Source organism: Cervus elaphus, chromosome 13 (assembly GCF_910594005.1).
Source record: "Cervus elaphus chromosome 13, mCerEla1.1, whole genome shotgun sequence".
Lineage (NCBI taxonomy): Eukaryota > Metazoa > Chordata > Mammalia > Artiodactyla > Cervidae > Cervus > Cervus elaphus.
The window spans coordinates 34,530,988-34,557,112 of record NC_057827.1 but is presented as its reverse complement, the minus strand read 5'-3'; the positions used below and the strand labels follow the sequence as shown (position 1 = coordinate 34,557,112).

Below are 26,125 nucleotides of genomic sequence, written 5' to 3'. Positions count from 1 at the left end.
CTCAGCTTCTCTGTACATTGGTGCTGAATCGAATCTTGGAGACAGAGTTTCGGGTAAGGTAGAAAAGGATAGCTTTATTACTTTGCCAGGCAGTGGAGGACACAGTGGACTTTTGCCTCAAAAACTGTGTGTCCCAGCTTGGAGAGGATAGTTAGAAGTTTTGTAGTAATGATTTAAAAAGGATGTGATCAGCTTGCGGACATTCTTCTGATGCGTTGGTGGTAAGATAAGTAGGAGTCAGCATCATCAACCTTTAGGTTCCAACTGGTCTGGATCTACATGCTTGTGGATAGCATACCATCTAACTTTCTCCCACCTGGAGAGGGTTTCAGTATCCCAAAACAGCTCAAGGGTATTGTTGTGTGTTTCCGTTGATGGGGAACCAGGACCTTGTCCCAGGGCTGCACTATTGTTTCTCTTGACTGTTTGTTTCTTCCTGGTCTAGCATCCCCTCCCTTCCCTAATTAGCAGCTGCTTGAATCTGCCCATTAGAACTCAGGAAAGGTCATAGAGGCTGATAAAAAGGCTATTTCCTGTAATCAAAGAAATGAGAGACACAGAAAGACTGTGCCCAGGAGCCCCAGAGGACCCTGCTCCTTATCAAGTGCCTGGGTAAATCTTAGAAACATAATTTTATGTGAAAGAAACAAGTCACATAAAAAATGTAACAGTATGATCCTACTCATGAAAAGTTTAAAACTAGACAAAACTAAATAATGTATTGCTTAGGGTGATATATATGATTGGTTCAAGTAAGAGACTGGTTAGCACAAAATACAGAATGATGGTTACCTGTGGTGGGAAGAGAAAGGGAAGCACTCAAAGAAGGCATGGAATGTTAATAGCCTGTTTCTAATCTTGTGCTTTGCACGTAAGGGTCTATCACTGATTTTTAAACTGGTATCAACTTAAATATTCACAACCAAAAGTTGAGAGTTATGTGTTTTTTTGGCAGGAATTTTTAGGACTTCAAGCCTGGGAGGCAGCATCTCAAGTAACCTTGAGAAAATTGCTCCGAGGAGGCAAGCCAGGAGCTAGGATAGATGGAAGTTTTGCAACAAAGTAGTCAGAACATCCAATATGTTTAAATCCTTTAATTATTGTTAATTAAAGAAAACCAGCTACAGTAAGTTAAGGAATTTAGCACTTTTCTGTATACGAGAAGATGCAAGAATCTGGATTCACTGAAATCATTCCTTTGATATGCACCTTTATTTGGGGCCAGTTTCCTGTGTTTTTACCTACCGTTTTCCTCAGGGCTCACTACAGGGAGTGGCAGCAGTCAGATGGCAGGCGTTCTTTCCTTTCTAAGTTCCCTCAGGGCTCACCAGTGGCCTGTGGGCAGGCTGCAGGCTGGTGACTGTGACATCCTTTGTTTACTGACGTGGCAGGAGATATTCCGTTTCTCTCTAAGCATAAATATTGTCATTCACTCTTTTTATATGTGGACTTTATTGAAAAATAAAGCAACTTTTGCCATATATAAATGTTAAACATTTTCATATTAATTGGAAAATGAATGTAAATTTTAATATACAAGCAACTCCTGCAGCTCAATTCCAGAAAAATAAATGACCCAATCAAAAAATGGGCCAGAGAACTAAACAGACATTTCTCCAAAGAAGACATACAGATGGCTAACAAACACATGAAAAGGTGCTCAGCATCACTCATTATGAGAGAAATGCAAATCAAAACCACAATGAGGTACCATTACACACCAGTCAGGATGGCTGCTATCCAAAAGTCTACAAGCAATAAATGCTGGAGAGGCTGTGGAGAAAAGGGAACCCTCTTACACTGTTGGTGGGAATGCAAACTAGTACAGCCACTATGGAAAACAGTGTGGAGATTCCTTAAAAAACTGGAAATAGAACTGCCATATGACCCAGCAATACCACTTCTGGGCATACACACTGAGGAAACCAGATCTGAAAGAGACACATGCACCCCAATGTTCATCGCAGCACTGTTTATAATAGCCAGGACATGGAAGCAACCTAGATGCCCATCAGCAGATGAATGGATAAGGAAGCTGTGGTACATATACACCATGGAATTTTACTCAGCCGTCAAAAAGAATTCATTTGAACCAGTCCTAATGAGATGGATGAAACTGGAGCCCCTTATACAGAGTGAAGTAAGCCAGAAAGATAAAGAACATTACAGCATACTAACACATATATATGGAATTTAGAAAGATGGTAACGATAACCCTATATGCAAAACAGAAAAAGAGACACAGAAATACAGAACAGACTTTTGAACTCTGTGGGAGAAGGTGAGGGTGGGATGTTTCAAAAGAACAGCATGTATACTATCTATGGTGAAACAGATCACCAGCCCAGGTGGGATGCATGAGACAAGTGCTCCGGCCTGGTGCACTGGGAAGACCCAGGGGAATCGGGTGGAGAGGGAGATGGGAGGGGGGATCGGGATGGGGAATAAGTGTAAATCTATGGCTGATTCATGTCAATGTATGACAGAACCCACTGAAATGTTGTGAAGTAATTAGCCTCCAACTAATAAAAAAAAAAAAAAAAAATATAACTGAGAAAAATAGCATCCTTAAGATTCTTACAAAAATAATATGACATTGAATAATTTTCAGAAATTGTTATAATATACTACACACTGTACCTTTTCCATTTTTAAATGACAACACAAGCAGAGGTATTTCTATATGATGATTTGTGTCTTGTCAAAATCAAGAGTAGAATTAATTTGAAAAAAACACGAGTAGCTATTGCTTATAAAAAAAATCTAGTCATAAGATTTAGGCTCTTGCATACTGACCAGGTGAAACATACTGTCTGAAATGTGCTTTTAAGAATTAAAACAAGTCAATGTTTACTGTAGTTTTTTAGGTCCATCAGTGGTTGAAATTGCTTTAAGCTGAAGCCCTTTTGAAATTTAATAACTAATTAATGTCATATTTGAATGAGGTCCAAAATGATAACCCATAAGCTGAAATCTAGGCAGAATCAATCATGTTTCATGAGGAGGAATCAGTGTATTTTTAGAAAACACATTTCATTTTGCTATGGTAAAAAGTGGTTTTGAATTAATTTTCATTAATGTAATACTCTAGGCATTGACTTACTGAAAAAAAATTGAAAGCAAGTGTATATTTCAATATCTTATTTAATATTAAAAGTGGTTTTTAAAAACCCTGTCATGGGCATTTGAATGTAATTAGAAACTATATTAATTGACCAGATGACAAAAAAGATTGATGAACTGTAGCCTTAAAAAAGTACAAGTGAGGGACTTCTCTGGTGGTCCAGTGGTTAAGAATCTGCCTGCCAATGCAGGGAACATGGATCCAATTCCTGGCCCAGGAAGATCACACTTGCTGGGGGGCATCTAAGCCCACACACCACAGCTACTGAAGCCCGTGCATCCTAGAGCCTGTGCTCCACAACAAGAAAAGCCACCACAATGAGAAGCCTGTGCGCTGCAACTGGAGAATAGCCCCCACTTGCCTCAACTAGAGAAAGCCTGTGCACAGCGTTGAAGATCCAGTGCAGCCAAAAATAAATAAAATTTTTTAAAAGGTGCAATTGAGTTTCTCAATAGTTGAGTAGAGCCACCCCATGTCACATAAAGTGTTACTCAGTAGACTCTGACTCTTTGCGACCCCATGGACTGTAGCCCACCAGGCTCCTCTGTCCATGGAAATCTCCAGGCAAGAATACTGGAGTGGGCTGCCATTCCCTTCTCCAGGGGATCTTCCCGACCCAGGGATCAAACCTGGGTCTCCTGCGTTGCAAGCAGATTTTTTACTGACTGAGCCACCATAATGATCCCAACTAATAATGAAAACTAACCACTTTAAGAAGAGCACAACGATGCTACATTAAAACAGCACAGTTCTGCTGTCTTAAAGGAGAAAGACTAAGCGGATCATCAGCATCTGAAGCCCCTACAGATGACCTACATGCCCTGGTGGATTTGTTAAATAATGGAGCACAGTTTTAGGGAGGCTCTGGCAGTTTCAGATAGTTGCGGAAAAGAAAATAGACCTCCAAATATTCAAATTTAAACTTGCTTTCTGCGTTTGCACTTACCCATTTTCCATTTGTGCGTTTCTCTCTTCTTTATTGTCAGGAAGGGCCATCTTCAGAGGGCCAGCTCGGTCCAGTATGATATCAACTTGGTAGAGACAAGCAGTACCAGTGTCCACCACAGTGAGTAAATTCAAAATAAATGTATATTTTAAAACCCTAAGTTAGATGTTGGATGTTTAATGGGAATTGGATCTATCCAAAAAATGTTGACCCTAAAAATTTTTTCTATGGGTTTTTTTAACCTGAAGATGAATTTCTCATTAGCTATATAACACAAGTCATCTTTTTTCCCCAAAGAAAACTATGTTATCACAATATGTGAAATTATGATGTTAATTATGTTTCACAGACTGATTTTTACAGAAGTAATTTGAAGTGGACTGGTATATGGACAGGAGGAGGATTTTTATCTATAAGGATAAGCAAATCTTTTGGAAATGTATGGGTCAATTCATGTTTTAAAAATATCAGGAGACTTCTGCTTCTGACCAAGATGGAATAACAGTGACTGGATTTAAACAATTTAAACTGGATTTAAACAATACCTCCTCCTTGAAACAATTTATAAATGGACATTATACATTAAATAATGGTTTTTAAGACATTGGACAACAGGGAACAAAAGATCATGAGAGATGGAAAACAGATGAGATGAACCAATGATTCCCTCAAATTACTGCCTTGAGAGAGTTTCCAGGCTGTGGCATGGGAAAGTTGGTTGGATGACCCAGGTTGATCAGTGTGGCTTGATCAATATAGTTCACTGAATGGAGAGAGAATTTCAGAGATCTTCAAGTATTCAGTTGAGTGATAATCACATGTATACTAGGAAAATACTTGATATTAGGGAAAGAATCACCTGATAGGATTAGAGGTACCCACTATTCACACAAGGCTAGGAAAAGTGCCTGTTCCCAATAATAAGGCTAAAAATCCTAATTATTCATTGAGTAATAGTGTACACCAAAGATTATTTCTTCAGTAGTGGGGAATAATTAGCCCTAGATTGGGTAGTGTTCCAGTCCTGCCTAACAGACCATAAAAGCAAGAACTGAAAGAATCAAATTGTTTCTAAATAACCTAACTGCATCACCATCATCAGTTCCATCACTCAGTCATGTCCGACTCTTTGCGACCCCATGGACTGCAGCAATTTGCCTTGATTCATGGACCTAACATTCCAGGTTCCTATGCAATATTGCTGTTTACAGCATCGGACCTTGCTTCTATCACCAGTCACATCCACAACTGGGTATTGATTTTGCTTTGGCTCCAATCCCTTCATTCTTTCTGGAGTTATTTCTCCACTGATCTCCAGTAGAATATTGGGCACCTATCGACCTGGGGAGTTCATCTTTCAGTGTCCTTTCTTTTTGCCTTTTCATACTGTTCATGGGGTTCTCAAGGCAAGAATACTGAAGAGGTTTACCATTCCCTTCTCCAGTGGACCACATTCTGTCAGACCTCTCCACCATGACCCATCCATCTTTGGTGGCCCCACACGGCATGGCTTAGTTTCATTGAGTTAGACAAGACTGTGGTCCTGTGATCAGATTGGCTAGTTTTCTGTGACTATGGTTTCAGTGTGTCTGCCCTCTGATGCCCTCTCGCAACACCTACCATCTTACTTGGGTTTCTCTTACCTTGGACGTGGGGTATCTCGTCACGGCTGCGCCAGCAAAGCACAGCTGCTGCTTCTTACCTTGGACAAGGGGTATCTCCTCATGGCTGCCCCTCCTGATCTTGAACGTGGAGTAGCTCCTCTCAGCCCTCGTGCGCCTGCACAGCCGCCGCTCCTTGGATGTGGGGTTGCTCCTCTCGGCCTGAAAGATGATGCTCTGAAAGTGCTGCACTCTATATGCCAGCAAATTTGGAAAACTCAGCAGTGGCCACAGGACTGGAAAAGGTCAGTTTTCATTCCAGTCCCAAAGAAAGGCAATGCCAAAGAATGCTCAAACTACCGCACGATTGCACTCATCTCACACGCTAGCAAAGTAATGCTCAAAATTCTTCAAGCCAGGCTTCAGCAATACGTGAACCGTGAACTTCCAGATGTTCAAGCTGGTTTTAGAAAAGGCAGAGGAACCAGAGATCAAATTGCCAACATCCGCTGGATCATCGAAAAAGCAAGAGAGTTCCAGAAAAACATCTATTTCTGCTTTACTGACTATGCCAAAGCCTTTGACTCTGTGGATCACAATAAACTGTGGAAAATTCTTAAAGAGATGGGAATACCAGACCATCTGACCTGTCTCTTGAGAAGCCTGTATGCCAGTCAGGAAGCAACAGTTAGAACTGGACACAGAACAACAGACTGGTTCCAAATAGGAAAAGGAGTACATCAAGGCTGTATATTGTCACCCTGCTTATTTAACTTATATGCAGAGTACATCATGAGAAATGCTGGGCTGGAAGAAGCACAAGCTGGAATCAAGATTTCTGGGAGAAATATCAATAACCTCAGATATGCAGGTAACACCACCCTTATGTCAGAAAGTGAAGAGGAACTAAAAAACCTCTTGATGAAAGTGAAGGAGGAGAGTGAAGAAGTTGACTTAAAGCTCAACATTCAGAAAACTAAGATCATGGCATCTGGTCCCATCACTTCATGGGAAATAGATGGGGAGACAGTGGAAACAGTGTCAGACTTTATTTTTTTTTTGGGGCGCCAAAATCACTGCAGATGGTGATTGCAGTCATGAAATTAAAAGATGCTTACTACTTGGAAGGAAAGTATGACCAACCTGGATAGCATATTAAAAAGCAGAGACATTACTTTGCCAACAAAGGTCTGTCTAGTCAAGGCTGTGGTTTTTCCAGTGGTCATGTATGGATGTGAGAGTTCAACGGTGAAGAAAACTGAGCACTGAAGAATTGATGCTTTTGAACTGTGGTGTTGGAGAAGACTCTAGAGAGTCCCTTGGACTGCAAGGAGATCCAACCAGTCCTCCCTAAAGGAGATAAGCCCTGGGTGTTCATTGGAAGGACTGATGTTGAAGCTGAAACTCCAATACTTTGGCCACCTCATGTGAAGAGTTGACTCATTGGAAAAGACCCTGATGCTGGGAGGGATTGGGGGCAGGAGGAGAAGGGGACAACAGAGGATGAGATGGCTGGATGGCATCACTGACTCGATGGACATGGTTTTGGGTAGACTCCAGGAGTTGGTAATGGACAGGGAGGCCTGGCGTGCTGCGATTCACGGGGTTGTAAAGCGTCGGACATGACTGAGCAACTGAACTGGACTGCAGCACACCAGGCTTCCCTGTCCTTCACTAACTCCCAGAGCTTGCTCAAACTCATGTCCATCAAATCGGTGATGCCATCCAGCCATCTCATCCTCTGTTGTCCCCTTCTCCTCCTGCCATTAGTCTTTCCCAGCATCAGGGTCTTTTCCAATGAGTCAGTTCTTCACATCAGGTGGCCAAAGTATTGGAGTTTCAGCTTCAGCATCAGTCATTCCCAATGAATATTCAGGACTGATTTCCTTTAAAATTGACTGGTTTTACCTCCTTGGAGTCCAAGGGATTCTCAAGAGTCTTCTCCAACACCACAGTTCAAAAACATCAATTCTTTGGCACTCAGCTTTCTTTATAGTCCAACTCTCACAACCATACATGAGTACTGGAAAAACCATTGCTCTGACTAGGTGAACCTTTGTCGGCAAAGTAATGTCTCTGCTTTTTAATACACTGTCTAGGTTCATCATAGCTTTTCTTCCAAGGAGCAAGCGTCTTTTAATTTCATGGCTGCAGTCACGGTCCACAGTGATATTGGATCCCAAGAAAATAAAGTCTGTCACTGTTTCTATTGTTTCTTATCTATTTGCCATGAAGTGATGGGACTGGATGCCATGGTCTTCGTATTTTGAATGTTGAGTTTTAAGCCAACTTTTTTACCCTCCTCTTTCACTTTGATCAAGAGGTTCTTTAGTTCCTCTTCACTTTCTGACATAAGGGTGGTGTCATCTGCATATTTGAGGTTATTGATATTTCTCCCAGCAATCTTGACTCCAGCTTGTGCTTTATCCAGTCCGGCATTTTGCATAATGTACTCCGTATATAAGTTAAATAAGCAGGGTGACAATATACAGCCTTGACGTACTCGTTTCCCAATTTGGAACCAGTCTGTTGTTCCATGTCTGGTTCTAACTGTTTCTCCTTGACCTGCATACATATTTCTCAGGATGTAGGTACGGTGATCTACTATTCCCATCTCTTTAAGAATTTTCCAGTTTGTTGTGATCCACACAATCAAAGGCTTTGGCGTAGTCAATAAAGCAGAAGTAGATGTTTTTCTGGAACTCTCTTGCTTTTTCGATGATCAAGCGGATGTTGGCAATTTGATCTCTGGTTCCTCTGCCTTTTCTAAAACCAGCTTGAACATCTGGAAGTTCTCAGTTCACGTGCTATTGAAGCCTAGCTTGGAGAATTTTGAGCATTACTTTGCTAGCATGTGAAATGAGTGCACTTGTGTGGTAGTTTGAACATACTTTGACATTGCCTTTCTTTGGGATTAGAATGAAAACTGACCTTTTCCAGTCCTGTGACCACTGCTGAGTTTTCCAGATTTGCTGGCATATTGAAATGGTTAGAATGGTAAATTTTACAAGTATATTTCATAATAAAAAGCCAGAAAGAGATGCTGCAGTTTTTTGGGGTTTTGGTTGCACCGGGTCTTCATTGCTGTATGCAGGTTTTCTCTAGTTGTGGCAAGCTGGGGCTACTCTTTGTTGCAGTACACAAGTTTCTCATTGCAGTGGCTTCTCTTGTTGCAGAGCTCAGCCTCTAGGGTTTGCAGACTTCAGTAGTTGCGGCACATGGGCTTGGTTACTCTGTGGCATGTGAAATCTTCCCCACCAGGGATCAAACCTCCGTCCCTTGCATTGGCAGGCAGATTCTTAGTCAGGGTACTACCAGGGAAGTCTAAGATGCCATTATGAAACGATACTATCAAATGATTCATTTTAATATACTCAAAATTATCATTTGAGTTATCAACAGATTGAGTTGTGTTCTTCTACTTTGTAATTGGGTGAAGTCATGTATTTAAATGGTTTGATGAGTTTTTTTATTTTTGCTTTTATTTGTAATGATAATGTCTAGAACTACATTCATTTTTAAATGCTCTATGATAAAATAACCAGTGAAGAAATTCTCAGAGAACTGAATGTATTATCGTGCATGATTTTAACTGGGAAGATTAATACAAATAGGGCCAAATGTGACAGGAAAAAATGTGGGAATGGCTGATTGCCACTAACGCTTGAATGCACGAGTATCCATGCTTGTAATTCACCAATGGTTTCTCTCCTCAAAGGATTTGCCTCTTAATTTTTTTTCAGAATGTTCAATGGGATGGTAAAAACTCAAATTATTTTTTAGAAACCACATACACCTAAAAAGCAAGTTGGCTTCTTTTCAGTTTATAAAGACGTGTTTGTAATAAAATCAAAACTACCTTGGAGCCTTTCCACACAGGGGTACTCTGGTTTAATTGGGAAAAGAGTTTCAGAACTCAAATATTAAATTGCTGCCTTCTTTTAACGAGGAAAAATGGGTATCACAACCAGAGGTAAAAATCTGGATAAGGTGTTTGGCGTAGCTCACAAAATTAGCTCACTGGCCACTTATTTTTTCAATGTCAAATAGTCTCAATAACTGCAAAGCCATTACTTTAAAAAAAAGTGAAATAAATGCCTTTACCGCATGTGAGAAGATCTGTGTCGTGAAAACAAAGTTGATCTTGGGGATTGGGAATTTCTTCATGCTTATATTTGTTATGAAAATCAGAACATGATGGTACATGTTATTTTAAAATTTGTTAATGACCTGTTTTCACCAGGAAACTCCTCTTGCCACCATAGCATAAAGCTTTATTCAGTTTAACACTCCTTTCTAATAGATTCGTTCATGTCACCTTGTATGCATCTGAAATATAAATCTCCCGAGGCAATTATTTCAATTTGTTTATTAAGTAAACCTACAGCTTTAAGTCCTGGCATTCATTTAGCTTGTGATTACGTATCATCCCTACTGCAATAACACACTAGTTCTTAAAGTACAACTCTTTAAATGAATAGAAAGTAAGGTAACTATGGAACCATGAACATCAGGTACCTATAGGTGCCAGACACTGGCTGGTATTTCACTTTGGAGACTTATAAGTCTTAATACCCATTGTGAAATATCAATCACCTCAGATACGCAGATGATACCACCCTTATGGCAGAAAGTGAAGAGGAACTAAAGAGCCTCTTGATGAAAGTGAAAGAGGAGAGTGAAAAAGTTGGCTTAAAAATCAACATTCAAAATACGAAGGTCATAGCATCCAGTCCCATCACTTCATGGGAAATAGATGGAGAAACAATGGAAACAGCGAGAGACTTTATTTTTCTGGGCTCCAAAATCACTGCAGATGGTGACTGCAGCCATGAAATTAAAAGCCGCTTGCTCCTTGGAAGAAAAGCTATAACCAACCTAGATGGCATATTAAAAAGCAGAGGCATTACTTTGCCAACAAAGCTTCACCTAGTCAAAGCTATGGTATTTCCAGTAGTCATGTATGGATGTGAGAGTTGGACTATAAAGAAAGCTGAGCGCCAAAGAATTGATGCTTTTGAATTGTGGTGTTGGAGAAGACTCTTGAGAATCCCTTGGACTCCAAGGAGGTAAAACCAGTCAATTTTAAAGGAAATCAGTCCTGAATATTCATTGGGAATGACTGATGCTGAAGCTGAAACTCCAGTACTTTGGCCACCTGATGCAAAGAACTGACTCATTGGAAAAGACCCTGATGCTGGGAAAGACTAATGGCAGGAGGAGAAGGGGACAACAGAGGATGAGATGGTTGGATGGCATCACCGATTTGATGGACATGAGTTTGAGCAAGCTCTGGGAGTTGGTGATGGACAGGGGGTTGCAGTCCATGGGGTTGCAAAGAGTCGGGACATGATTGAGCGACTGAACTGAACTGAATGGAACCCATATTGAGGCAAGTGGCATTCTTCTCACTCTATGAAAAAGAAAACTGAGGTTTAGAGAAGTTAACATCAAGATCACACATCAGAAGGTGGTAAGACAGGATTTAAACCCAGGTGAATCTAGTTCCCAAGTCCAAGTTTTTCATACTGTACTTATGCTTCCACAGATAGCGGGTAACAGGCTCAGGGCTCATTGGCTCTTGAGGGAATTGTCCCTACATTAAATACCAGCCACAGGTTTGGTTTGGTTTTTATCTCAGTTTTTGTTCTGTTTTTGCTACTTTCTCCTGTTTTCCTGCCATCAGTTATTCATTTTTATTGCTGTTAGAGTGACTCACTTTACCAATCTTTCCCTCTTACCCTCTTTGTCATTTGTAATATCTTTTTAAAAATTCACCAAGCTTGTTAGAACTTCAGGTAACAGAAAATAGGCATGAGAAAAGGCAGGGACACTTCTGTGAGATCTGAATGGAGGTGCTGATACAACTCTTCTGTGTTCTGAGGTGTGTTAAGAGGCTCATTTGGATGTTCTAGGCTAGTTCACCTCAACTTTTTGCAAACAGAAGGGGTGGATGTACATGTATAAATAAAGACATGTTGACAGTTGTGCACATAAAGAAAAACTGAGATGGAGAAAACATCTTGATTCTTATTTTCCATAGGTCGTGGAGAACATTGAAGAAATAACACAGTGAAGCCAAATCATTGCTTCTTTGTTACAAAGGCAGAGAGTGAAACTCTAAAAGGTAAAATAAATTAAACAAGTTAATCTTTCTTTGTTCTCTAAATAAAAAGACTGAAAGTTATCATACCTTGAAACACAGTCCATCCTGTTGCAAAGTATGTGTGTTTCTGTAACATATATTATTAACTTATTTGCAGTTGGTAAATAGGAGAGTAATATCAATCCTGTATGAAAGTTGCATGGGTTCAAACATGATTTTTTTTTCCCAGTAAGCTAATATGTTGAAGCAACTAGAGGCAAACTTTCTCACAGCTCAGGAGAAACTCTTCGTAATATATAAAGACCCTAAAAGACAAGTGAAAATCCTTTAAGGGCAAAGAGTGACTGTTTTAGTAACTTTCACTGTATTAAGCTGGCTGGGGAAACTGCAAAGTGCAAGTTAACCATAAAGACATTTCACCTGGTTATTAGGAAAAAAGCATTGACTGATGAAGGTGAAACTGCACAGCTCATCTCAGGACTTAGCAAATCACAGGTTTTTTATGTCTTGGTGCAGAAGAAATTCAGTGAGGGACAAAGTAAGAGGTAAGAAGTGGATTCATAGTTTAGGATGCTTTTGAAGGATACAAGCAGGCAGGCAAGAGACCTCTGCCCTGAGAACTAAGTGGGCAACATGTTTATAAGCAAAGGGAAAATAGAAAGGGGAAGAAGACCACTTTCTTCCTCATTCTTTGAGTGGACGTCAAGCTTTCATCACTAGCTCCTCCTCCAGTCAGGCAGAGGAGTTTTTGACCCTATATGGTCAAACTGGGACTGTCATGGTGCTATCCACATCAGCAGAAGGGTGGTAATGTAAACTAAAATAGACCAAAATATGTTAAATCACCTCAGGTTTTAGTATGATGAAGTCTTCTACTTTGGAATGGCACCTTGCTCATGTATTCCTGTCTTTGGTATTTGCTAAGGGGCCTGTTTTAAGGATCATTCTCCTGCTGACCTCGACCAGCTGGGTGCAGGCCTCACTTTTTCACTTATTGGCCTGGAGCATATCTTACGCTTTTATTGTGTGGTTTCGTTGTTAAGCAGGCCTGTTTCACAATAGTCTGATTGCTTTCTTGAGTGATCACTAGCTTACAATGATCTCCCAAAGTTCCTTCTCTATCTATAACCCCCCAGTGGGATGTCAAAAGCTACCTGTGTAACTATCCTGCTCTATTCCTATTATTGGGAGCTACCTTTAGATCCTATTTTTAATGTTAATGCAGTTGGTTTATTTTAAAAATAAATATTTATTTGGTTGTATTGGGTCTTAGTTGTGCATGCGGGATCCTTAGTTGAGGATGTGGGTTCCAGTTGCCTGACCAGCGGTCGAACTAAGGCCCCCTTCATTGAGAGTGTAGAGTCGAGTCCTAGCCACTGGACCACCAGGGAAGTCCTGAAAATGGTTCTATGAGAAGCAATTGATTTCAGGGTCTGTATCTGAAAGGAAGAAGCACAAACCCCAAAGTTTAAGTATACAAAAGATAGACTGTTTCTCAGTGCAGATACTAGTGGAAATTTAGGATTTTTGTTTTTGTTACTGCTCAGGTTACAAAACTCCAAACCTTTTTTCCCCTGTAAGGCTTTTCATTTTAGGGCACGATTTTACAGATCATGAGGTTTCCATCTTATTAGGAGCAATATAAAGAATGCGTTTGGTAAAGTTGGTAACAGAAGTCCATAGTTTTCATTAAGGCTCCTCTTTTTTTTTTTTTTTTAGTATTATAGATTTTAACAAATGCATGATTTCATGTGTCCACCACTATGTATCACATTGAATATTTCACCACCTAAAAATCTCCTGTGCTCCATCTACTCTTTCCCAGTCTCAGTGGTAATCACTGATCCCTATATTATCTCTATAGCTTTTTACTATCTCTATAGCTTTTTCTGGAATGTCATATAGTTGGAATCATACAGTAGGTAACCTTTTCAGATTGGCTTCTTAGCCTTTTATACATGCAATTCAATGGCATTAAGTATATTCCCATTGGTTCAACCATCACCACTGTCCCATCTCCAGAACTTTCTCATCATCCTATACCAAATGCTATACCCATTAAACAATAACTCCTCATTCCCTCCTCTACTCAGACCGTGGTAGCTAACATTCTACTTAATCTCTAAGCATTTGAATATTCTCAATGCTTGATATAAGTCTCAGTACTTCATACAAATACATGAATCATGCATTTGTCCTTTTGTGTGTGGCTTATTTCACTTACCACATCTTCAAGGTTCATCAACAGTATAGTATGTATCCAAATTTCATTCCTTTTTATGACTGAATGATATTACACTGTATATATTTACCTCATTTTGTTTATTCATTTATCAACAGATGAACATGAGTCATTTCACTTTGGCTATTGTGATGATGCTTCTAGGAACATACATTTGCAAATAGCTGTTCAAGCCCCTGTTTTCTCTTCTTTTGTATAAATACCCAGAAGTAGTATCAAATGTTCATTCTATATTTAATTTTTTGAGGAACTATGATACTGTTTTCTACAGCAGCTATATCTTCTTTGGATACCTGTCTATTCAAGTTCTTTGCCCAGTTTTGAATTGGGTTGTCTTTTATAACTGTTGCTGCATTTTAGTTATATATATATATATTTTTTTTTAATATAAATATATATTTTTATATATTAATATATAATATTTATGTATATTTATATATATTTATTTTATATATTATATATAAACAAATTATTTCTATAAATTTATATTTATATTTTTATAAATATATATTTTATATATTTATTACTTTATATATTATATATTTATATATATTGTTTTATATATAAATATATTTATATATTATAAATTTATATTTATATAAATTTGTATTTATATATTTATAAATATATTTATACATTGATATATATTTATAGATAATATATTAATATGTTAATATATTGATATTTATATGCTAATATGTTACATATTATGATCAATATATTAACTATATAATTATATTAATATGTTAATATATTAACAGGTATTAATACCTCATCAGATATGTGATCTGCAAATATCTTCTCCCATCTGTGGATTGCTTTTTTTAGTCTGTTGATAGTATCCTTTGATACATAAACGTCTTACTTATCTGTGGCCATGCTGGGTCTTCATTGCTTTTGCGGTGGCTTCTCTTGTTGCCAAGCACAGGATGTAGAGTGTACGGCATCAGTGGTTGCAGCATGTGGGCTCTGGGTGCATGGGCTTCAGTAGTGGTGGCACGGGCTCAGTAGGCGTGGTTCATGGGCTTAGTTGCTCTGCGGCATGTAGAATCTTTCTGGACCAGGGATCAAACCCGCCTGCATTGGCAGGAGGATTCTTATGCACTGTGCTACCAGGAAAGTCCAGATATCTAATATTTGAAGCTGAGTTTGTCTCTTTTCTCTTTTTATGCCTATGACTTTGGTGTCATATCTAAGAAATCACTCCTAAATCCAGTGTTCTGAAACTTTCCCCCTGGTTTTTTCCCTCAGAGTGGAGTTTTAAGTCTTATGGTTAGGTCTTTGGTCCATTTGAACTAATTTTTGTATATAGTGTTAGGTAAGAATCCAATTTCGTTTTTTGGCACGTGGGTACCCAGTTTTCCCAGCACCATTTGTTGAAAACACTGTCCGTTTCCCATTAAATGGTCTTGGTGTGCTTCCTCCAAATCATTTGACCATATATGTGAGAATTTCTGGATTCTTTATTCTATTCCACTGGTCTATATGTCTGTTTTTATTCAGTATCACACTGTTTTGATTATTGTATCTTTGCAGTAAAATTTGAAATCAGGAATTGTGAGTCTTCCAACTTTGATGTTTTTCAAGATTATTGTTGTTCAGTTGCTAAGTCATGTCTGTCTGTGATTCCATGGACTGCAGTGCACCAGACTTCCCTGTCCTTCTCTCTCTCCCAGAGCTTGCTCAAACTCATGTCCATTGAGTCAGTGATGCCATCCAACCATCTCATCCTCTGTCACCCCCTTCTCCTCCTGCCCTCAGTCTTTCCCAGAATCAGGGTTTTTTCCATCAGGTGGTCAAAGTATTGGAGCTTCAGCTTCAGCATCAGTCTTTCCAATGAATATTCAGGGTTGATTTCCTTTAGGATTGACTGGCTTGATCTCCTTGCTGTCCAAGGGACTCTCAAGAGTCTTTTCCAGCACCACAGTTTGAAAGCATCAATTCTTTGGTATTCAGCTTTCTTCTTTTCAAGATTGTTTTGGCTATTTGGATCCTAGATATTCCGCTTGAATTATTTTTCTGTATCTGTAAAGAATGTCATTGAGATTTTGAAGTGAATTATATTGAATCTGTAGATCACTTTGGATAGTATTGACATCATACCAATATTAAGTCTTCCAGTCTGTTTACACATGATGTCTTTCAACTTATTGGTGTCATCTTTAACATCATTAATATCAGCTTCCCTGATAGCTCAGTTGGTAAAGAATCCATTTGCAATGCAGGAGACCCCGGTTTGATTCCTAGGTCAGGAAGATCCCTTGGAGAAAGGATAGGCTACCCACTCCAGTGATCTTGGAGTATTCCCTTATAGCTCAGCTGGTAAAGAATCTCCCCGCAATATGGGAGACCTGGGTTCAATCCTTGGGTTGGGAAGATCCCCTAGAGAAGGGAAGGGTTACCCATTCCAGTATTCTGGCCTGGAGAATTCCATAGACTATCTAGTCCATGGGGTCCCAGAGTCGGCTACAACTGAGGGACTTTCACGTTTACATCATTAAGCAATGTCTTATGGTTTTCAATGTACAAGTCATCAACTTCTTCATTAAGACTTCATTAAGTCTTTGGGGTTGTTTATATTAGTATGTAGAAAGGCAACTGATTTTGTGTGTTGTTTCTGTATCTAAACATTGCTGGAGTTTTTTCTTAGTGCTAACAGATTTGGGGGTGTGGAGGTCATTTGTGTTTTCTACACATAGGACCATGTATTCTGCAGAGATAATTTTCCTTCATTCTAATTTCATTCTTTTTCTTGAATAATTACTCTGCCTTGAACTTCCAACACTGTGCTGAATAGGAATAGTAAATGCTGCATCCTTATCTTGTTCATGATTTCAGTCCTTTTTCATTGAGTATAATGTTAGCTGTAAGAGTTTCATATGTGGTCTTTATTATGTTGAGGTTCAGTTCAGTTCAGTCGCTCAGTCGTGTCCGACTGTGCGACCCCATGAATCGCAGCACGCCAGGCCTCCCTGTCCATCACCGACTCCCGGAGTCTAACCACACCCATGCCCATCGAGTCAGTGATGCCATTCAGCCATATCATCCTCTGTCGTCCCCTTTTCCTCCTGCCCCCAATCCCTCCCAGCATCAGGGTCTTTTCCAATGAGTCAACTCTTCACATGAGGTGGCCAAAGTATTGGAGTTTCAGCTTCAACATCAGTCCTTCCAATGAACACCCAGGACTGATCTCCTTTAGGATGGACTGGTTGGATCTCCTTGCAGCCCAAGGGACTCTCTAGAGTCTTCTCCAATACCACAGTTCAAAAGCATCAATTCTTCGGCGCTCAGCTTTCTTCACCGTCCAACTCTCACATCCATACATGACTACTGGAAAAACCACAGCCTCGACTAGACAGACCTTTGTTGGCAAAGTGATGTCTCTGCTTTTAAATATGCTATCCAGGTTGGTCATAACTTTCCTTCCAAGGAGTAAGTGTCTTTTAATTTCATGGCTGCAGTCACCATCTGCAGTGGTTTTGGAGCCCAAAAAATAGTCTGACACTGTTTCCACAGTTTCCCCATCTGTTTCCCATGAAGTGATGTTGAGGTAGCTTCCTTCAATTCCTAGTGTGTTGAGTGGTTTTTTGTTTTTTTTAATCAAAAAAATTTTGTCAAATCCTTTTTCAGCATCAATGATTTGATCCACGTGGGACCCTCATTCTGCTAATGTGGTGTATTGTATTCAGTTGGATTTTTATCTGTTGAACCATCCTTGCATTGCAGCAATAAACCCATGTATTCAAAATGTATAAAATTTTTAAAGTGATCTTGAATTCAGTTTGCTAATCCTTTAAGAATTTCGCATCAGTATTCAACAGGGATATTGGTCTTTAACTTTCTTTTCTTGTGTTGTCATTGTCTGGCTTTGGTATCAGGGTAATACTAGGCTTATATAATGGATTAGGAAGTGTTCTCTCGTATTGAATTGTTTTTTTAAAAGTTTGAGGACTGATGTTATTTCTTCTTTAAATGTTTGGTAGAACTGAGTAAAGTCAGAGGTTGCAGGATTTTCTTTTGTTGGGAGGTTTTTGACTGCTGATTTAATCTCCTTTCTAATTATAGGTCTATGAGGACCTAATTTCTTCATGAATCAGTCTTGGTATGGCTTTTATAAATATATCCATTACATCTAGGTTATCCAAGATGTTTACAACTGCTCTTGTATTCTTATGGGCCTTTTTATTTTTGTAGACTCATTAGTAATATCCTTAATCTTGTTTTTTGAAGTTGAGTCTTTTCTGTTATTGATATAGCTAAAAGTTTATCCATTTTATTAACCTTTTCAAAGAACTAACTTTTGATTCAAAATTTTCTGTTCAGTATTTTGCTTGTCTTAGTTCTAATATTCTAGTATTAATCTAATATTCTAGTATCCTAGTAGCTTTGGGCTTAGTCCATTCTTCTTTTTCTGGTTCCTTAAGTTATAAAGTTAGAATGTTGATTTCAGTTTTCTTAGGATAAACATTTGCAGCTAAAATATTCTTAAGGGATGCAATGAAAGCAATGCATGTTGTGTTTTGCTTTATGTATTTTGAGGATGTTATTAGATGTATAAATGTTTATAATTGTTGTATCTGTTATATAAAACCCTATAGAACATCCTTCTCTGTCTCTTTAAATTCAAAAAGGTTATAAGTCTATTTGTCTGGTAATAGTATACTGTTCTCTTTTGATTACTATTCACATGGAATATCTTTATCCATCCTTTTACTTTCAGCCTATTTAGATCTGAAGTCAGTCTCTTGTAGACAGCACATGGTTAAAGTAATTGTTGCTAAGGAGGAACTTAGGTTGTTTTGCTACTTCTCTTCTAAATGCTTCATGGATTTTTGCTCCTTATTTTGTTAGTGTCTTTGGTGTTTTGATTTTTTTTTCTAGTAAAACATATAAATTCTCTCCTTTTGTATGTATTCTATAGCTATTTCTCTTTTTTGGCAGTTTTTTTTTTTTTTTTCTGCTGCACTGCACAGCTTGTGGGATCTTAGTTCCCCAATCAGGGACTGAACCTAGGACCTTAGCAATGAGAGTGCAGAGTCCTAACCACTGGACTACATGGGAATTCTTCTGTAGCTATTTCTTTGTGGTTACCATGGGGATTCCATTTAATGTCATAAAGTAATAACACTAATTTGAATTTATAGCAGCTTAAGTTCAATAGTTAATAAAAACATTGCTACCTTGCTCTTATATAAATTTGCCTTCACTCCCTTTCAGCCATTAATGTCACAGGATTCTATCTTTAAGCGTTGTGTCGGAAAACATAAACCAATAACTATTTTTATACACTGGTTCCTAAATTGTGTGGAAAACAGAGTTAAACATTAGAGTTATATTAGTTTCTATACAGCAGAGCTTTATTTCTTTTTATGGTTTCCTGTTCTTATCCTTTGTCCTTGAAGAATTCCCTTTAGCATTTCTTGCAAGGCATATCTAATTGTGATAGTCTCCTCCTGCTTTTATCTGATAATGGTTTCATTTCTTCCTCATTTTTGATGGATAGTTTTGCCAGATAAAATATTTCAGGTTGACAGTTTTTTCTTTTAGCACTTTGAATATATCAAACCACTGCTATTTGGCCTCCATGGTTTCTGATGAGAAATCTGATAATCTTACTGAAGATCCCTTTAAAAAAATTTTTACTTTTGGCTGTGCTAGGTCTTCATTGCTGCATGGGCTTTTCTCTAGTTGTGGCAAGCGGGAACTACTTTCTAGTTGTGGTGCCCAGGCTTCTCATTGTGGTGGCTTCTCTTGTTGAGGAGCACAGGCTCTAGAGTGCACCAGCTTCACTTGTTGTGACATATAAGCTCGGTAGTTGTGTCTCCCAGACTCTAGAGCACAGTGGTGGCACACAGGCTTAGTCAGACTTAGTTGCTCTGCAGAACGTGGACTCTTCCTGGATCAGGGATCAGGCCCATGTCTCCTGTATTGACAGGTGGATTCTTTACCACTGAGCCACATAGGAAACGCTGAATGTCCTCTTTATGAGTCTCTTCATTCTTGCTGCTTTCAAGATTCTTTCTTTTTGTATAGCTTAATTATACAGATCTTCCTTGACTTACAGTGGGGTTGTATATTGATAAACCCATGGTAAGTTGACAGTATCATAAGTTGAAGTGCATCTTATATACCTATCCTGAACATCATAGCTAAGCCTATCCTACCTTAAATGTGCTCTGAACAATTACATTAGCCTATAGTTGGGCAAAAATCATCTAATACTAAGCCTGTTTTGAAGTGATGTAATTGAATACTGTGCTGAAAAACAGAATGATTTTAAGTATATTAGATGTTTACCCTCATGATCATGTGGCTGACTGGGAGCTGTAGCTCTCTATCACTGCCAGTCAGCATAAGTGCATATCTCATTGCATATTGCTAATGTGGGAAAAGATCAAAATTCAAAACTTGAAATGTGGTTTTTACTGAATGCATTATCACTTTTGTAACATTAAGGTTTGAAAAATTCCAGATCCTGGGTTGAGGACAAACTATATGATATATCTTTTGACTTTACCCTATTTGGTGTTCATTGAGCCTCTGGACATCTACATCCACATCTTACATCAAGTCTGGCAAGCTTCTTGTCATTATTTCTTCAAATAATCATTATATAGTTTTCTCTTTCCTCCTTGGACTCCTGTAACATTTCTTGTTCCATTTGAGGGTGTCTTGCAAATCCCTTAAGATTTTTTGTTTTCTTAGACATAGCAATTTCAACCTTCCTGTCTTCAGCTTTGCTGATGAATTTTTTTTTGCTTACTCAATTCTACTGTTCAACCCCTCTAGTGAAATTTTATTATTTTAACTTTCTGCTCCAGAATTTGTTTGGCTCCTTTTTGTAATTTCTCTCCATTGGTATTCCCATTTTATTCATCACTTTCTTGATTTTCATTAGTTCTTTGACCATAATTAAAGACCTTTTTCTATTAAGTTCAGTGTGTGGGCTTCCTCCAGGCCAGTTTTTGTTTCATTGAATAGACCTTGTTTCTTTGTATGCCTTTCAGGTTTTTTGTTGTTGTTGAAAATTGGGCACTTTACTATTACAATATTGTAATTCTGAATATAACATTGTTTTATCCTCAGTTAGTTCACCAGTTGTTGCTGACAGCTAAAAGCTGTTGTTCATGTTTTTGAGACTTCCAAGCCCTTTTTGCAAAGCCTATTCCTTGTATGTGATCATTGAAACCTCTGTCCCTATTATCTCATGTTTATCTGATTTTAGAGATGTCCCTAGATGCCCATTCTCCTTTTTACAGTTTAGCTGTGTCCTAAGGCATTCCTGCCGTACTTAGTTAGGCTTGCTTCTATCCTAGGGATCAGACCAAGATGCAAGCTTAAGGTCTTAAATCTTTTCTGAGCCATTTTTGTTTGTGCACACATTTGGCATTCTGCACTCCTTGGGTACAACTGCTTTTGAATGTCTGGTTTGTCAAAAATCTCACCCCAGTTTCTCCTCTGGGCCTTACATGGCCTGCATCTCGATGCCTGCAATTCTGTAGTCATCTGGCAGCTTTCACAAGCAGTGCCTACCTTTTCTCGCCTGTTTCCAAGTTATGAAAAACAATGAACAGCTTGAATCAAATCTTGTAATCCCAAAGACAGATTAGAAAAGGCAGTGATTGGCAAGTAAAGTCTATTCTTCCTCTTCTGGCTTGAGGGAGGGAAATGAAAACCAGGCTTATCTCATTTTAAGAATAAGCCCACCATTGCATGGGAGGCAAGGGTGGGTAAAAAGTCACATTTTCCTGCCATTTTGAGGATGGTTTTCTTTACTGGGCTGTGTGTTAGTTGCTGTAAACCTTTGACTGTTTTCCAGAATTCCAACAAAGTTGGTTCATATAGTTGCTGCTTTCCACCTTTTCTCCCCAGTGTTTCTGTGGAGGAATCAAAGCTGAAATGTCATAGATCACAATTTTGCTTGTGTCAGTCAGATCAATTATGTTTATTTATTCCTACCTGTAATTCTAGTATCCTGACTAGGCTTTGAATATAGTATGTTTCAGATACATGTATGGTGACTGAATTTTAATTAGACTTGGAAATTTTGTGTAAATGTTAAGAAAAGGGTCTCAGTTATCTTCATCTACATTTAAAATTAATGAATAGATATTTTTTCTAATTCCTTGTAATAATCAGTCTTTCCTTTTTTGCTATGGTGTTACTGTTGTTCAGTCACTCAGTTGTGTCTGACTCTTTGCAACCCCACGGACTGCCCCACTCCAGGCTTCCCTGTCCATCACCAACTCCTGAAACTTGCTCAAACTCATGTCCATCGAGTCGGTGATGCCAACCAACCATCTCATCCTCTGTGACCTCCTTCTCCTCCTGCCCTCAGTATTTCCCAGCATCAGGGTCTTTTCCAATGAGTTGGGTCTTTTCCAGTGAGTCGGCTCTTTGCATCAGGTAGCCGAAGTATTGGAGCTTCAGCTTCAGCATCAGTCCTCCAAATGGCTATTCAGGGTGGATTTCCTTTAGGATTGACTGGTTTGATCTCCTTCCTGTCCAAGGAACTCTGAAGTGTATTCTCCAGCACCACAGTTTGGAAGTATCAATCCTTTGGTGCTCAGCCTTCTTTATGGTCCAACTCTCACATCTCTACATGGTTACTGGAAAAACCATAGCTTTGACTAGATGGACCTTTGTCAGCAAAGTGATGTCTCTGCTTTTTAATATGCTGTCTAGGTTCATCATAGCTTTTCTTCCCAGGAGCAAGAGTCTTTTAATTTCATGGCTGCAGTCACCATCCACAGTGATATTGGATCCCAAGAAAATAATGTCTGTCACTGTTTCCATTTTTCTCCCATCTATTTGCCATGAAGTGATGGGACCAGATGCCATGATCTTAGTTTTCTGTATGTTGAGTTTTAAGCCAGATTTTTCACTCTCCTCTTTCATCAAGAGGCTTTTTAGTTCCTCTTCACATTCTGCTGTTAGGGTAGTGTCATCTACATATCTGAGGTTATTGATATTTCTCCCAGCAATCTTGATTTCAGCTTGAGCTATTTCACATGATGTACTCTGCATATGAGTTAAATAAGCAGAGTGACAATATACAGCCTTGACGTATTCCTTTCCCAATTTGGAACCAGTCCGTTGTTCCATGTCTGGTTCTAACTGTTGCTTCTTGACCTGCATACAGCTTTCTCGGGAGTCAGGTAAGGTGGTCTGGTATTCCCATCTCTTTCAGACTTTTCTGGTTTGTTGTGATTCACATAGTCAAAGGCTTTAGTGTAGTCAGTGAAGCAGATGTTTTTCTGGAATTCTCTTGCTTTTTCTATGATCCAACAGATGTTGGCAATTTGATCTCTGGTTCCTCTGCCCTTTTCAAATCCAGCTTGAACATCTGGAAGTTCTCAGTTCACATACTATTGAAGCCTTGCTTGGAGAATTTTAAGCATTACTGTGCTAGCGTGTGAGATGAGGGCAGTTGTGCAATAGTTTGAACATTTTTTGGCACTGCCTTTGTTATTGGAATGAAAGCTGACCTTTTCCAGTCCTGTAGCCACTGCTGAGTTTTCCAAATTTGCTGGCATATTGAGTGCAGCATTTTAACAGCATCACCTTTTAGGATTTGAAATAGCTCAGCTGGAATTCCATTCCCTCCACTAGCTTTGTTCATATGAAAAGGCAAAAAGATATGATGTCCACAGTACATTAACTTTTATAAAGCCTTTCTGAAATGAAATGCTCCATACACTCTTAGTACCAAAACATTAAATGGTGTTTATTGGCTCCTGCCAATGTTTTCTGCTTTATAGTAGCATATAGTCTTCTGTCTCCATCATGGCATAGTGCAGAAATGAAATAAAACAAAAATAACATGTCTCATATAAATATTTGATGTTTTCTATAAATGGGCCAATATTAAAATGACTTCCTGGTAACACTCTTTTACATAGTGCAGGTGTTAGTTTTGTTCATTTAACAAGGATGTTATTACTAATATTCACTATGTTTTATTTTAGGATTTTCAGAAAGCAAGACTCATAAACTGTTTCTACAAGTGAAAACCAAGTCAGTCATCTAAAAATCTCAATTTCAAATCAAGAGGATTTAGCGTCTTCTGTTTTTATTAGAACGGAATTTATGGTGGTGTTTAAATGACAGAAGTAGATTTAATTACTTTCTCAAACATTTCTGTAGAATGCATAGGAAACCATCAGGTTTGTGAAAGTTTATTTTACATTCTTTCATGTTCATTGTGTTAAATTTGCCGTACAAGTCAGTGGCAAAACCTCTGCTGTTTGGCTTCTCTTACTAGATTGAAAAGTGGTTGTATTTACCAATGGCCCAGGTTTAAATAAAGTTGATAATTACAGCAGTGAGCTGGCCTTCCCCCTTCATTAGTCTAGGTCTCAGGCTATTAACTGTAACAATGTGTGGAATGTCTGTTTCCACATCTTAATCCTATGCTTCCCTCCTCTTCCTTACATTGTTCCTTAGCTTTTCAAGGAGTTTATTCCTTAAAGCAGCCTTTAACAAGTCAAATTGTAGCTGCAGAAAGATTCTGCTTTGAAAGCACATAAGAAAGCATTTTTTAAACATTTTGATTGAATAAACAATCCTGTCAGCCCTGTCACTTGACAGAAGGCAATTCAGTATGTGAAGACACTAAGGATACATCTTTAGTTTTTTTTTTTGCTTGTGTCAATTTTTTCACGTGATCATTTTTCCAGTTTCAAAAATGACTACGCAAGAGTTGCCATTCTAGGAAGTTAACATGTTTTTAGCTGAAACAGTAACTTTTCCTTTAATGCTTAAGACAAGCCTTTCAAAAACAGCTAAATACTAATATTCAGAAATTAAAAATTCTATTGCAATCAAACTTTTCTTTGGACTTTCTTCAGGAACTAATATTGAGGATAATCATAATTTAAAGAAACTTTAAAGTATTTTCATCATTCATGTAAATAAACAGCAGAAAGAAAATCTTTTGGAGTAAAAATTGGTTTAACAAATTATTAAAAACAGAAAAGTGTGAATGAATGTTCATATATTTTAATTTCACTTACCTTGCAAGTTTCCTTCTATCCTGTTGGAACCATTGACTGTTACAAAAGGGCCATACGTTATGTCACACTGTATTAGAATATGCTAATACAGATGTCCTATAACAAAGACCTGGGAAAAACACAAGTGGCTTAGGCAAGACTGATTTTAATTTCTGTCTTGTAAAACAGTCCAAAGATAGGCAGTCCAGATCAGTTTTGCACTTCAACAAAAAACTGTGTAGATACGGTTCTGTGTGGTTCTCTTCCACAAAACAGCATTGACTCTGCTGTGGAGTCTAAGATGGCTCACGGTCATATCCACTTCTAAGCAACAGGATTGAATAAAGGAAAACAAAACAAAAATGGTCATACTGTTAAAGGAAATATTATCATTCCCTCACATTTCACTGCCCTGAACAGTAATACTTGCAAGGGAGACTAGGAAATGTAGTCTTTATTCTGGTGTGCATGTGCCTAGCTAAAAACCAAAGGTGTTATCTGTGTGAACAGGAAAGAATGGCTATCAGGAGAAACTGGTATTCTCTGCATCTATTTTGATATATTTACAAATAATTAGAAATTTAAACTTGACAATCCTTTTACTGGAAATGTGCCAGGATTTGCTAGCTGACAAATACCATCATTCTGGGTTTTCCTCTTAGTTTCCTTCACTCACTCACTAAAAGTGGTGAAGGAGATGGTGAAGGACAGGGAAATTTGCCATGCTGCAGTCCATGGGGTTGCAAAGAGTCGAACTTAACAACACAACTATCTGAGTTTCCAAGGTATGTTATATTGGTATAAAATCAAAGAAAGGTGATGTAGTTGCCTGATCTGCCAACTAGCTATATAGAAGTAGGTGAAAAAAGAATCTTCTGATGCAATTTTTTTTTTTTTAATCTCGACATTGATGTTTATTTGCTGGTGATTATGTCCTGAGGGCCACAGTGAGTGACTAAGGTCAGCAGTTACTCTTCAAGGACTCTAGCACACAAAGGCAACAGCTGATACCCAAGTGTGGCTCTAGCCTCGATCCTTTGTCCATGTTGCAATATCTTTATTGAGGGGAAAGGAAAATGTTTTCCCTTAAAATAGAATATGGATTAGTCTTG

General features: G+C 38.5%; 1 protein-coding gene and 1 non-coding gene across 12 annotated transcripts in view; one reads left to right on the top strand and one right to left on the bottom strand.

Annotated features, from left to right (window-relative positions):
- The window catches only part of NRG4 (neuregulin 4), a 102,020-nt gene extending 77,673 nt beyond the window's left edge, over positions 1–24,347 (top strand). For all 11 annotated transcript variants that reach the window (XM_043921857.1, XM_043921856.1, XM_043921854.1 and 8 more), the window contains 3 exons: positions 4,111–4,190; positions 11,715–11,798; positions 23,988–24,347. In XM_043921857.1, coding sequence (XP_043777792.1) covers positions 4,111–4,190; positions 11,715–11,731 — 97 coding nt within the window. In that variant the 3' untranslated portion in view covers positions 11,732–11,798; positions 23,988–24,347. The remainder of the gene's footprint in view (positions 1–4,110; positions 4,191–11,714; positions 11,799–23,987) is intronic.
- Positions 24,348–25,935: 1,588 nt separating this feature from the next.
- On the bottom strand, positions 25,936–26,047 carry LOC122707259. The gene has a single exon (XR_006344774.1). It is a non-coding gene; the product is annotated as a small nucleolar RNA SNORA3/SNORA45 family (small nucleolar RNA).
- Positions 26,048–26,125: the final 78 nt, after the last annotated feature.